This window comes from Rhinoraja longicauda, chromosome 23, assembly GCF_053455715.1.
Source record: "Rhinoraja longicauda isolate Sanriku21f chromosome 23, sRhiLon1.1, whole genome shotgun sequence".
NCBI classification, from domain to species: Eukaryota; Metazoa; Chordata; class Chondrichthyes; order Rajiformes; family Arhynchobatidae; genus Rhinoraja; species Rhinoraja longicauda.
In genome coordinates, this window is record NC_135975.1 from 9048359 (window position 1) to 9062317 (window position 13959).

The 13959-nt window shown below is 39.7% G+C and overlaps 1 protein-coding gene across 1 annotated transcript in view; it reads right to left on the reverse strand.

The window, feature by feature from the left end:
* Positions 1-1294: 1294 nt before the first annotated feature.
* Positions 1295-13959, reverse strand: part of smo (smoothened, frizzled class receptor) — a 29404-nt gene continuing 16739 nt past the window's right edge. Inside the window, exons 8-12 of the mRNA XM_078419573.1 lie at positions 12646-12754; positions 11296-11481; positions 8619-8767; positions 6949-7083; positions 1295-6128 (exon numbers count right to left, since the gene is read on the reverse strand). Of these exons, the coding sequence (XP_078275699.1) occupies positions 5509-6128; positions 6949-7083; positions 8619-8767; positions 11296-11481; positions 12646-12754 (1199 nt within the window). The 3' untranslated portion in view covers positions 1295-5508. The remainder of the gene's footprint in view (positions 6129-6948; positions 7084-8618; positions 8768-11295; positions 11482-12645; positions 12755-13959) is intronic.

The following is a 13959-nucleotide window of genomic DNA, read 5'->3' on the forward strand; positions in this document are numbered from 1 at the left end:
GGACTGGGTTGGAACCCACAACTTTCTATTTTTTTGTGAACAACATAGGAGGCCATTCAACCCATTGAATGTATTATGTTGACTCTAAGAGCATTATCAACAATCCCATTTCCCCAATTATTTTCCTGTAACTTATTGCCTCTCCAGTACCCCTCAACTCCTTGTGCAGGAAAGAATTATCTGAAGAAGGGTCTCGACCCGAAATGTCACCCATTCCTTCTCTCCAGAGATGCTGCCTGTCCTGATAACAACCTATACTCGCGGAAACCTACAGCAGCTAATTAACTTACCAACTACGGCTACCTCCTTGAGTACTCTGGGATGCAGACCATCAGGCCCTGGGGATTTATCTGCCTTCAGTCCCAATAGTTTACCTAATACCATTTTCTGACTAATGTGAATTCCCTTCAGTTCCTCCCTTCCACTAGATCCTCGGTCCCCATGTATTTCTGGGAGATTGGTTCTGTCTTCACTGAGGAGGACACAAAGTACTCGTTTAACTGTTCTGCCATTTCCTTGTTTCCCATTATAAATTCACATGTCTCTGACTGCAAGGGACCTACATTCGTCTTCACTAATCTTTTCCTTTTTACATACCTTACATTCCCCGCAAGCTTTTTTTCATGCTCCTTGTTCCCCATCTTAATTAACCCCTTTGTCCCTCCTCTGTTGAGTTCTAAATTTCTCCGTTTTCTGTTTTGCCACTTCTTCTGGCCAATTTATATGCTTCTCCATTGGATTTAACACTATCCTTGACTTCCCTCGTCAGCCACAGTTTAATTTTTTCGCCAGACAGGGATGAACAATTTCTGGAATTCATCCATGCGGTCTTTAAATCTTTGCCATTGCATCTCCACTGTCAACCCTTTAAGTATAATTTGCCAGTCCCACCCCCCTGCTCTGTTGGAGCAACTCAGCTGGAGTAACTCAGATGGTCAAGCATTATCTCTGGAGACCATGGATAAGTGACTTTTCGGGTTGGAACCCTTCTTCAGATTGCAGAGATGCTGCCTGACCCGCTGAAATACTGCAGCACTTTTTGTCTTTTTTGCATAAACTAGCATCTGCAGTTCCATGTTTCCCCTGAAATTTTACTACAATGGTTCTGATGGTGGAACAGCATGGTGTCACCCACAGACTAATGTACAAGCAATACATTCATAACGCTAGAAGAGCCAGCCCAGCATAAATAAGCTTCCATAGTTCCTGGAGGAGAAAACTGTAAAATGAACAATTGGAAAAAATATTCAATGTTTATTGTTTTAACTTTTTATTGTAAAATGATCAGGTGAAAAACATTTTATTAAGTAGATGCAAACTAAGAAATTAAGCATTATAAATGACAATTTTCCCACTACAAAATTCTTGCGCTACAGCCCTCTATGTACACTGATCGCAAATAAGGTTTAAATGGCTATATATGATAGAAAAATAACCATTTATATTTCTATACAAAAATATCATTTTCAGTATTTGATAGAAATAGACTGTGCTGGTAGAGATGGTGAACTGGGTGAGGATCAGGCATTTCCAAGATTTCCTTATGTCAGGAGTTTATTGGATTCTCACATGCACATCCATACAATGCATGCTTGTTTACCTGTAGGTATGTTTTTACCTTGAATGTTAGTGTGTGATGAGTGACAGCAAATCAGCAGTGACTGGAAAATAAACGTCGGGAGAGAGTAGAATGAACTGCCAATTTGCTATCACCCATGTTGCTCTTTAAAACAATCTTAAAATTACTCCCAATAAAGTGGACCTCACATTTCATGAGTAACAATACCAACATTTTATCTTTTTGAGTAACAAAGGTAACACAGAAAGTAAATGTTTTTTAAACTGTGTTCAAAGGATGTGTTCAAATATCAGAGTTGGGATGGTTAACAAACAGAGCAACCAGTCACGCTGTGGTCTACGTTCCATCATCGAAAGGCTGATTTGCTTAGGACAGTCAGTGAGAGCCTTAACCCACAACATGTAAGAGAACACGTGGTTCCTCACTGTCAACCTCAGAAAATTCCAATCCTCACCCTATATCAACAAATTGTAACAGTAGGCAATGGAATCTTTGTAATTAAAAGTGCACAGAGCAATTCCTGACTAAAGACACAAAATGCTGGAGTAACTCAGTGGGGCAGGCAGCATCGCTGGATAGAAGAAATGGGTGACGAAGAAGGGTCTCGACCCGAAACGTCACCCATTCCTTCTATCCAGAATGGGTTACTCCAGCATTTCCAGCTAAGTTACTCCAGCATTTTGTGTCTATCTTCGGTGTAAATCAGCATCTGCAGTTTCTTCCTACGCAATAGACACAAAATGCTGGAGTAACTCAGTGGGACCTTCCTACACAGTTCCTGATTATATTCATTTCAAAATTTACTCATTGTTGGAAACAGCACTTCAATTTGTACAATATTAAAATAAATATTAAAAATTATTGGAATTAGGTGGAATTACAGAATAGAGGTGACAGGTAAATTAAACCATGTTATTATTGAATGATGGAACAAGGTGAATTGGCAGAATAGTCTATTCCCCCTTATTTGTATGTTCAGACTGTATCTATCAGCAGGTTCAGATTGGGACCCTGGTGTGCCACTCATTCCAATATGCCAGAAGAACTTCTTTGGATTAGTTAATATGATCTGCTACCCTTTGGAATAGGACCGAGCACTCCTGATAATGGTGGATTACCAGAGTCAGAGCAAGGCATAGTGTAAAGCAGGGTAATAGCAGAACAGTATGAAGTACAACTATGTTATTGGCAAAGTGGGCAATATGGGTTTAGTGGGTCTCTTAAATTTTGAGACCAAACCTTCATCCAAGATAAATTAGAGCAGAACCGCATTATAATTTGGCAGCAAATGCCACTACAATTGGAATATCTGTAGTTCTAACTTGAACATTTACAATATGGTCTTGTACCTTTGTTTTTAAAATGTTACTTAACGTTTTGCTTTCCACACACTAGCACCTATCCATATGAAAATCATGGCCCTCAATCAATGTAATTCAGAATTAACTGCAATTCTGATGCATGATCTGGTCAAACATAATCACTCGATCACAGAACCTGCACTGCAGTGTTCTTCATTAAACTTCTTACATCCAGAAAAAGATTTATACAATAAATAATTGTGAAAGAAATATTTCAAACGTTTTGAAGTACATTTTGGCCCTGTATGGATAATCAAATCAGAGTCGTTGCAAGGATTTCAGCACCATATAGATGTTAGGCGATCAGCCTAGGAGAATAGGACATGTGACAGTGGTGCAACTGGTAAAGCTGATGCCTCACAGCGCCAGAGACCTAGGTTTGATCCAGACCTCGGGTTCTGTCTGTGTGGAATTTGCACGCTCTCCCTGTGACAACGAAGTTTTCCTCTGGGTGCTCTGGTTTCCACCGGGTGCTCCGGTTTCTTCCCGCATTCCAAAGACGCACGGGTTTGTACATTAATTGGCCTATGTAAATTGCCCCTAGTGTGTAGGCAGTGGATGAGAGTGGGATAACGTAGAACTAGTATGAATGGGCGATCAATGGTCAGTGTGGACTCAGTGGGCCAAACGTCCTGTTTCCATGCTCTAAACTAAACTAAAACTAAGCTGTTGTGATTGCCTGTTGTATGGAGTTGCTGAATGTGAAGCTTGGGCCTTAGTTGGACTAGAGACTGCACGATGTAACCTGCCGGAATATATTTATCATTGAGATAATTCCCAAGGTGTTTCAATGAAGCACACAGAACGCTACTTTGCATCAAAAGGAGGTATCAGGAGAAGGGTTAGACATTTGGGTGGTAAGGAGAAGAAAGCTAGCGTGGAGACACTTTGGATTTTTTTATATGAGAGGGAAAGGGGAGTGTGGAGAAGATTTTCATAGTAGATGTAACTGACAATGTCAAAGTGAAGTTGCACAAGAGTTCAAAATTGGAGAAACACAGGTTTTCAGGAGGTTTGCAGAACTGAATGGGATTGTGGAGAAAGAGGGTTGATGACATTGAAGGATTCAAAGACAAATTTCAAATGTATTGGAGACTTGCAGCTAATGTGGATCAGCAAAAATATGGTGAATGGGATTTGAAACTGGATGGAGTGAGAGTTGCATCGTTTTGATTGACATGAAATTTACAAGAGGTTAAGGATGCTGGATCTCCAGAAACATAATGGATTAAAAGGGCAAAGGACGGTTATAGTTCAAGTTGCAATGCTCATCGGGTAAGTGACCAGCTTGAGGAGGAATAAGGCAGACTGATTTTTCATTATTTGGCTTTTCTGTAAATACTGTTAACATCACAAGTCTGTATTCAAGGAACACTCCACCTCCTGTGATATCCACAACCAGGCATATCAGATAGACAACAGTATAACAAACTTTTATGGAGCTTTAAAGGTGTAATTTAGACTGCATTACCATCTCAGATCTCTGCTGCCAAGCAGGTTTGAGCAGCTCTGGACTAACATTCCTTTAAGAGCAAGAGAGGTTGATAGTTTCCTGGATCAAATCTGATCAAATATGTTTATATCACAAAGAGTTTTAACAAATGACCTTGTTGTTGTTAAATTTTAGCTTTTCAAAATGTCATAAGCAACAAATTCAAATTACCACTCAGAATAAAAATTCTTCATAGGAACAGTTGCCAATAGAATCTACAAAGCTTTATCAAAGAATGTGATAGGCATTTAATCTATTGAAGGAAATTGGATATGAATTCAAAGCGAGAATAATGGGTCTAGGGATGGTGGTGAAGGCAGATATGATGGTGGCATTTAAGAAGCTTTAATAGGCACATAGATATGCAAGGAATGGAGGAAGATGGGTCATGTGCAGGCAGTGGAAATTAATATAACTTGGCATCATATTCAGCATGGACATTGTGGGCAGAAGGGCCTGTTCCTGTGCTGTACTGTTCTGTGTTCTAATTATATTCTAGGAAAGAGCTAGCACAGGCAAGCTGGGATGAATAGTCAAATCTTATTCTGTGGTTTTCTATGTATAACCTATTGGGCATTCACAAAATGCATATTGAAGGTAAAAGAGTTGAGAGAAAAAAATCTACATTTTATCAAGATCAATGTATAATCCTCGTCTAGCAGGACATAAGACTGTACTGAGAAGTTACTTGCATTCCACTTCCTGTTGATTCAGTGCCACAGCTCTGAAAATGTCTGCAGTAACTTTATCAAATTGGCCTGTCGGGATCGTTTAATAATGTGACCCGTAAACATGAGGTTTAAAGTCAAGGGCCTCCTTTCAGTTCATGGCAGCTAGTATGTTGGGCTACTTCAATCACTTTGAGAATTTGTAGTAAACCACTTCCTACTGTTTCCATGATATTATTTAAACAATTAATTTACTTGCAGTACCAGATATTCATGCTTCCAAATGTTCAGTAAAGTACCTTCGCTGGTTTCTACAATCTTATGAAGTGCAGCAGATATTTACTGAAGTCCCCAGTAGAAGTCAGATGGTGCTGCTCTCCATCTTGTTAATTCCAATTGACCCAAGATTCAAAAATCAGAGTCGGCATCCATTAACTCAGTATCCACCAGATTTGTTCTTGAATGCACAGGTGCAATCGCAGTCCTTCTCCACTGGGATATGGGTACATGAGGACTGTTAATTGCAGGGAGTCCTCCAAGCTCCATATTGGCAGAGGGACGAGTGACCGCACGATTGCATGGTCTCTGTGGAGGCCGGAATCGATCTCCTGGGGAAAATCCCAGGTCACTCTGTAGTACATCTTCAACTGAAAGAGGGTTTGCGATCAGATTTAGAGGTGGATTCCCTCTGTGTCCCAAGGAGCTACCGAGTACTCCTCTGCGATGCCTCCCATCAGGAAGTCCAGGGCTAAATACATATTCCAGGAAAGCACCTGGTAAAATATCCTGCATATTAGTTGGTTCGGCTGCTTTAGATACCAAGCTTTTTTGCATGATCAACTTGGGCAAGCGCGGGATGGTACTGGATGCTCTTTCAGTGCAGTAGCCCATGTCTTGTGGCTCCTCTGGAGATCCAAGAGGTCCAACACGTTTCTTTCTCCTCTTCTTCTTCCCAGTTTTTTTCTGATGTTCTGGGGGAATTTCAGCCTCAATAATCCAGAGGTCCTTCTTATTGTCATCCGGAGGAACTGAAATGGAACAAAACAGTATCAAACAGTTGTTTCAAACGCCTCTATCTCTCAATTTCACAACTGGAATTGGATACTATGCCATCACATGTAAACACTCCCGTTCACGATGAAAGCAAAGTTATAGATGAAGATGTAGCTGGCTGAGCCATGATACTGTCCTGCGGAACTTCTGCAGCGAGGATATGGGGCTGGAATGACAATAAACACAGGTGAAGTGTTTTCCCCTTGGTGCACAATGACTTCAATTTTATGATGATTGTTTGATGCCACATTTGATCAGATGCTGCCGTGGTGTAAAGGGCAGTCACTCTCACCTCACTAACGGAATATAGCTCTTTATTTCATGTTTGGTCCAAAGCTGTGATGAGGTCTGAGCCGAGTGGTCCTGACAAAACCCCAACTGTACCCAAAACTAAGTGCTGCATGACAGTATTTTCACCAACATCATCCCAGCTGGGGAATTTCAAACTTCAGTGATTTTTCTGAATTGTTGAGAGATTATTTAGATTGCATTGATTGATTCACCAGATTGGATTTGTGATACTTTTGTGGACAGGACAATTATTAGGTAAATACCATTGTTTTAACGGTACTGAGAGGATTGGGTGCGGGGCCTGCCATGTTCTTTGGCACAAGTGTACAGTGTTATAGCCAAATGTTGTCTGGACTCAAGCCTTTGTCACCACACCTCTCCCTACATATACCACCAGCCAACAGTACTACTGAAGTTTAAGCAGTTTTGAAAAAAAATGTGCTGAGACTTAAAGCTTGTTTAAGATTATTGAATGACTAATGATTATCAAAGTGGCAAACTCACCTGGTGACTCTGCACGAGTGACGGAAATATCCTGAGGTAAAATTGCTCCCCTCCGGGCCACCATTTTGGTTACATGTTGAGCCCAAGCAGACGAGAGGTCAGCTGATGGCTCATTCAGATCAAAATTAATTCCAGCTGCAAACACAGGATGCCTTTTAGATATTGATTTCTTCTACTAATCCTCCCTTTCCCTCCTCCAATGAATTTCATGTGAACACTCCTGACACCTAAATCTCTTATAAAGGATGAGCCTCATACTATTGTCACTCAGAATTAGGCACCCAGTAAGTTGTTTTTATTAATCTACTTTCTTCTATACTAACTGCACAGATGTAAAGTCACTATCCACAAGCAATACACACGAGGAAGGCTTTATATTTTGAATCCATGTGTTTAAATGTGTTAGGGATTTTGCCTTTTATTGGTGATTAGAGGCTGATAGAGGATTGCTGTGGAAAAGAGATTCACTTTGCTGTGGGATAGCAGATTACAGGATGGAGGAGATAGTGTCAGGTTTTCAGACTGTCTGGGATGAGGGGATTGGGAGGCTGATTTCTGGTCAGGGTGGTTAGACAATGGTAGACAAACTGCTGGGAAATGGGAAACACACATGGTTAGTCGATGGTGTTGGGGGGGGGGGGTAGGGTTAATGGACTTCGAGGTCAGCTTGGAGTGAGTGTCAGTGGAATGCAGATTCCCAAGTTAGTACAATGTCTCTTTATATTTTGCGGATGAATAATCAGAGGGTAATCTACAACAGAAATCAAAAGTATCAAATCAAAGCCAAGGAACTTAGCCAAGAAAACATGTTCTAACCTGTAAAATAAGACCAATGACTATCACTTTTTGAACTGGTTATTGAAATGTAGCCCTGTATTAAAATCTCCTCAGTCTTGGCCAACCATTTATTAGAACAGAGGCCCAGAAGCATTTTTTAAAACAATAATCTATTCTCATCTAATACTGCTCTTTTTAATTTCTGCCTCTTTTTTCAAAACCTAAAATATTCCATCAAAGTAAAACAAAAACCTACTTCCTAGTAAATATTCTGTGTTCACTGCTCATAAAGTGACCTCAAGATCAAATGCAGATTGGGCGCTCACTGGATAAAACCTCCGTTCAAATTGCAAGTGTGATCCCAAGCTTCTGACTGCCTGTCATTTTAATTCTCTGAGCTACTGCTTAGGTTTATATTTGCTTGACTCCCAATGAAGACTAAGGAACAGATCATTCTCTTTCGAATCACAGGATTTTAACCGTCCTATAATTTTAGATTATAACTTAATATAATTTTAGATTCCAATTGCATTGGATTCTCTGATAGCAACCATTGGTGATGGGTCGGCCTTCTTCATCTGCACTCTTTCATTTTGATTTTCAGTACCCTGTCTTGAATGATGATCATCTCCCTTTGCTTTGTCCCTTCATTCCTTTTGTCATTTCATCACTCAGTCGTTTATTCTTGGCACTGACCTTCCATTCTACCGTCTCCTCCCTCCCCAGCACATTCCCATCCCATTTAAAACGTGTTACCAGTTCTGAATAATGATCCAATGACCTGAAACATTAACTCCAATGCTGCCTAAACCTACAGAGTACTTCCAGCACTTTTACAGCTACTTTAATTAGTATTCATGTATGGAACAAAACCATTTCTAACAAGAACTCACCCACAGGGCCTTCGTGTGAAACAGTCTGCATGCTGAATGATAGCTCCTTATCTGGGTTCTTCAGCAATTCCTTTCGCTTTGAGAAAGCTTTGGCAATCATCTTGCTTTTCTTGATTCGCTTTGGCTCATCGTCACTTCGACCAATAATTCTGATAATAAGAACTTTGATTGAAAAGGAGGCCGAGGAGAAAAAAATATTCCCTGCTACCCCTGACAGTGAGAATGTGACACGTATACGCTTTATTTTAAATTGGCTCGGAATATAATTGAGATTTTGTCACTTTGAAAATACCAAGACAATATTTTGGAGAAGAAATTGAGGTTGAAGCCTCCATTTTTATCTATTTCTCAATGTTTTTTTATCACTCACTGAAAACAAGTTTGAACTGGTTGAATTGACCAATTGCTAACCTTGTCACTAGTTTGTAACGTCATAACTTGAGACATACATATCAGTCCAAGTCTAAAAATCATTTCACATCATCTACTGCCTCAGAACCAATACATGAACTCTTTGGTTTCCTGTATAACTCAGAGTTGGCGGCAATTCCATAGCACTTGGAACTCTGTACCAGAGTGCAGGGGGGAACATTTCACCATAAGCTGATCAACAATGTTTATCAGATGAGCTCCTAGGCCCTTGAAGTGGGCAGTGTTGGGATAATGAATTCACTGGAAAGTAAATTCTTCAGTCTAAAGAAGGTCTTAACTCGAAATGTCACCCATTCTCTCCAGAGATGCTGCCTGTCCCGCTTAGTTACTCCAGCTTATTGTGTCTATCACCGGAAAGTAACCGTGGCGAAGTCGAGCAAAGAAGTGGGCCTGGTACCTATGGGTGGTTAATTTATAATCAAGTTAAAATGTTCTTCCACCTCATAGAGTCATAGAGTTGTACAGCATGGAAACAAGCCCTACACTCCAACTCGTCCATCCTGTCTCTCAGAATCTCCTCCAGTAGCTTCCAGTCAATTGATGATATAGTGGAGCCTCACTCCCACAAAAATGTTTATTGCTAGAAATGAATTCAATTTATATACCCCAAACTTCCTTGTATAGACACAAAAAGCAGGCAGCATCTCTGGAGAGAAGGAATGGGTGACGTTTCGGATCGAGACCCCTCTTCAGACTGAAAGTCAAAAAGCTGGAGTAACATCACCCATTCCTTCTCTCCAGAGATGCTGCCTGTCCTGCTGAGTTACTCCAGCTTTTTGTGTCTATCTTTGGTTAAAACCAGCATCTGCAGTTCCTTCCGATAAACTTCCTCATATATTCAACGTACAAGACCTTTCTTATTACTTTTGATTTGGTTAGATTTAAACATGTTAGCATGCACATGATTTCACCAACCCGATACAGAGCATCTGTAATCCTACATTAGGTCTTTGACCTTTGGATCTTCTCAAATACATTACATGCCAAGCTAAATATTGTCCTGTACTGTGAAACTGCTTTCTGGTTTACAAACTATCATTAAACCCTCATCATATTTTATGGTACATTCTTCAGTGTAATGATTTACTTTTGTACCATCTTTGGTTTCTCTTTGTCAACGCTGTTGCCATTTGATAAGTCAATAAAATCCTTTTTGTAGGATTCTTTATTTCTGCTCAACGTTCCAATCTCAACATGATTTATTTTACCCACTTTCTGCCTGTCGTCCTGATATCCTGAGTTGTGGATGTTAGATCTTTTGCACAGGGTGACTCAATATTAACAAATGTTCTATGCAGACCTCCATGTACAATCAAATGGTTTGACATTGTGCATGTTCCAATATTGAAACCAAATATTAAGAACAGGGTGTCCTGATTGTACACGCAGTGAACAAAACATCTATTCAGACCACTAATGCTTCTCTGATTAATGGCAAGAGCGTTTGAAAATACAACATGGTGCCATGCCAGTGGAGGGTCTGGGTTCATTCCCCTGCATTATTAAGATCCTAATCTCACATAAGTAACAAGCAGGTAAATTATGAAGACAGATTTCACAGACTTGGCTGGTATCCAAAAGGAGTGTTTAAGTGAGAAACTTAAAAAGTAAATGAGTCAATAGGGAGGAAGAAAGAAAATGTTCATTGTGGTGGGAATCTCCAGATGCGGGCAAAATCTTAAATTCAAGGTGGCCTTTAATGAGTGGGGTTTGAAACTGTTTATTCAAGGTAGTGTAAATCAGAGGACTCTGGAAAAGGAAGATAGACTTCCATTTATATACCACCTATCATGTCCAATTCAGACATTGAAGTACTCTTGAAGTGTAGTGGACAATTGTGCATAAGTGATCACAGACTCGAATGTGATAAAGCGTCTTATTTGAAAAATACTCAAAAGAATGTTGAGGCTGGGATTCAAATAAACATTTTCAAACAGCGAATTATTTTTTTTATTGGCAAGAGTATTCAAGAATAATAGAAATAGGGTAAAAGTTGGAGATCAACAGTAACTTATTTGAATGTTGCACCTAAGGTTACCTCCCAGAAATTAAAGATCTATTGGTGACAGAGGACATTTGGGGGTTAATATTCCATCCCCTTTCAAAGTAAAATGATTGTTTTCCCTTCAGGAGGAGTAAGGAGATACCCAGACATAATTAGAGCTCATAAAACTGACAAAGAAGTAAGTTCTGCTTGCAGTCATTTAATTTTTCCACAGTCGCACACTGAATCAATTTGTCCTACCTCAACCATGTCCTTTTCCAAATCAGGACTGTAGCTTTGGTCCACACCCAGGTGCTCATGGCGATGCCTGTCCCGAACATGGCAAATATGTTAATCTTTTCCACCAGGAGACTGGGGCGATTTTTGATGCTGCATTCAGGGATAGGTGTGTTGGTTTGCTCAGCAATGGAAACATTGGCTTCACACCTAAGGGAGGAAACATGAGGTAAAATAAATATGAAGATTCTTCAAAGCAGATGTACGTGCACGAGACAAATGTACACACAAACACATCTTGCAAACTGGATAATGGATATAATCCAGACACACAGATACCTAAAAATGCAAACAATCAGGTGCTTATTGGTTACTGACGTAGCCAATGTATCTCAGGGCATATATGCCTAGCAATAAAACCAACTATAATCTGCTGCTGGTCCATTATGTCATATCCTATTTATTCACTAGGATGACATATGTGTGAAACTGAGAACTAATGTTGAATTATAAGAAGGAAGGGGATAAATATTCATTCTGAGAGCTCCTTTCATACCTCAGTGTTTTTCAAAGTTCTTAACAGTGTACGTACCAATGCAACAAAGTGAAATGTGATAGCCAATTTGCACATTATAAGGCCTCATACCAGCACAATATAAATGATCAGACTCTGCCTTTAGTGATTTTTATGGGAGATAAGTATTTGTCAGAGCAAGAAGAGATATCATCTACTTTTCAAATAGTGCCATGCGATCATTTACTTCCGCTTATCGGACAAGCAGGGCCTACTTTTACCATCTCAAATGAAAGACTGTAGTTCCATTCTTACACGTCCTCAGTATCAGGTGTCGGCCTGCTATTTGCTCAAGTTTCTAAAGAAAACCTGGAAGTATAACCTGCTACCCACTGAGTTATTAGATTTAAAGGAGCTCCTGAATCATTCTCTCGGCTGTTCTATTCCATCCTTGCTCTTGCCTGGTATCATTCTCTAATAAACAGAATACTTGGAAATAGAATGCCATATTCCTTGAATCATAGATGGAGTCTATTTGACCCACTGAATCTGTGCGTACAGGCACAAATGAATTGAAACCAACATTGAAAAATACTTCACATACTTCGAGCTTTTATTGTGTTTAAAGTCAGTCTGTTCACTGTTATATCCAAATGAAAGTTTTCACGTACTAAGGGTTTTCCAAAGTTGCAGGGAAATAAGTTCAATGTGGCATCCTAATGAGGAGGACTTTAGTACTTTGTTCAAAATTCCCACATCTTATAATTTTAATAATTTTACTTCCAGTCTCCACAGAATAGGGCCTAAACAGTGGCATCTTGTAAGGGGGAAGGTGGACTGAAGGAAGCAGAGTTACTTACAGAACAAAATCACGGAAACTCCTCTCCCAATCAGCCTGGTTAAAGAAGTCATAGAAATGGCAGCCAAATGTGATGAAGACAAAACCAAATGCCAGGAAGCCAAAAATACCTGAAAAAAAAGCATATCTTTAGAACACCACAGGTTTACATTTGTACAAACCAAGGATGGTTCAAATATAAATGCAGACTTCTGCCCGTAATCACTCACAGGCATGTAAACACTAAGCAAAAAACATGAGGATACACAATAATATAAGCTGATGTTCCTAATTCCATGGCAGTAAGGCTTGAACTATTTCACTTATGGATATAATCATGCTAAGTTTTTCCCATTTATCTGCAATTGTGTAAACTAAGAAACAGAACATGATGGGGAACTTTAAGATTACGAGCAAGAATTACCTCAAATTGACTTCTCTATAATATTAGAAAATGTGGATAGGGCAATTTACTTTGCTTTTCCAAATTATAATTCTTAAATGGAATCAGTGCAGAGTGTGGTACTTGCCTAGAAAGGGGGTTCAAAAAGAAAAAGGGTGTTCGCTCTGAATATTCGATTAAACGATCAAACCTACTGCAAAAGTAATTTGGTCAGTCCCATGCCCCAACTCTTCTGCCAAAACCACGATTTATTTTGTTCCTTCAAGGATCTATCCAATTCCCCTTCGCACGGAACAATTGTACCTATGTGCAGAAACCTTTCTGTCATTGAATTTCAGATCATGCAAACTCAATGTGTGAAAGGTTTTTTTCCCCACATCACCTGTGGGACTTTTGTCAGTCACTGAATTCTCTATCCTCTGGTTTTTTTGTCACTTCTGCCAATGGGAATAGTTCCCCTGTTTTCTCTGCCTCCAGTTTTTCCATTTAGCTGAATTCCATTATCTTTCATATCCTTCCCACAGTGAGGTGACTAGAATTGGACATATTTTACGATAGGTGGCCAAATCAATATCTGACAGAGGTTCAACATAATCTCTTTTGCTCTCCAGGCTTCCACATTAAGCCCAGAGTTCACAGACTTTCTAACTGCTTTTGTGATCTATCCTGCTATCTTCAAAGATTTGTGTACATCTGCAGCCATTGCTCCTACAATCCTCTGAGAATTGTACATTTACATACATTTGCTGGGTTTACCGTTACATTCTTTTTTGAATAATGGTATAATATGTGCAGTTCTCAACTTCATGCTTCTAAAGGAGGAATTTCAATCCCCATTTATATCAGCAACTTAGATGTGGAATTCTCTGCCACAGAAGCCAGTGAAGGCCAATTCAAATATAGCTCTTACGGCTAACGGAATCAAGGGATATG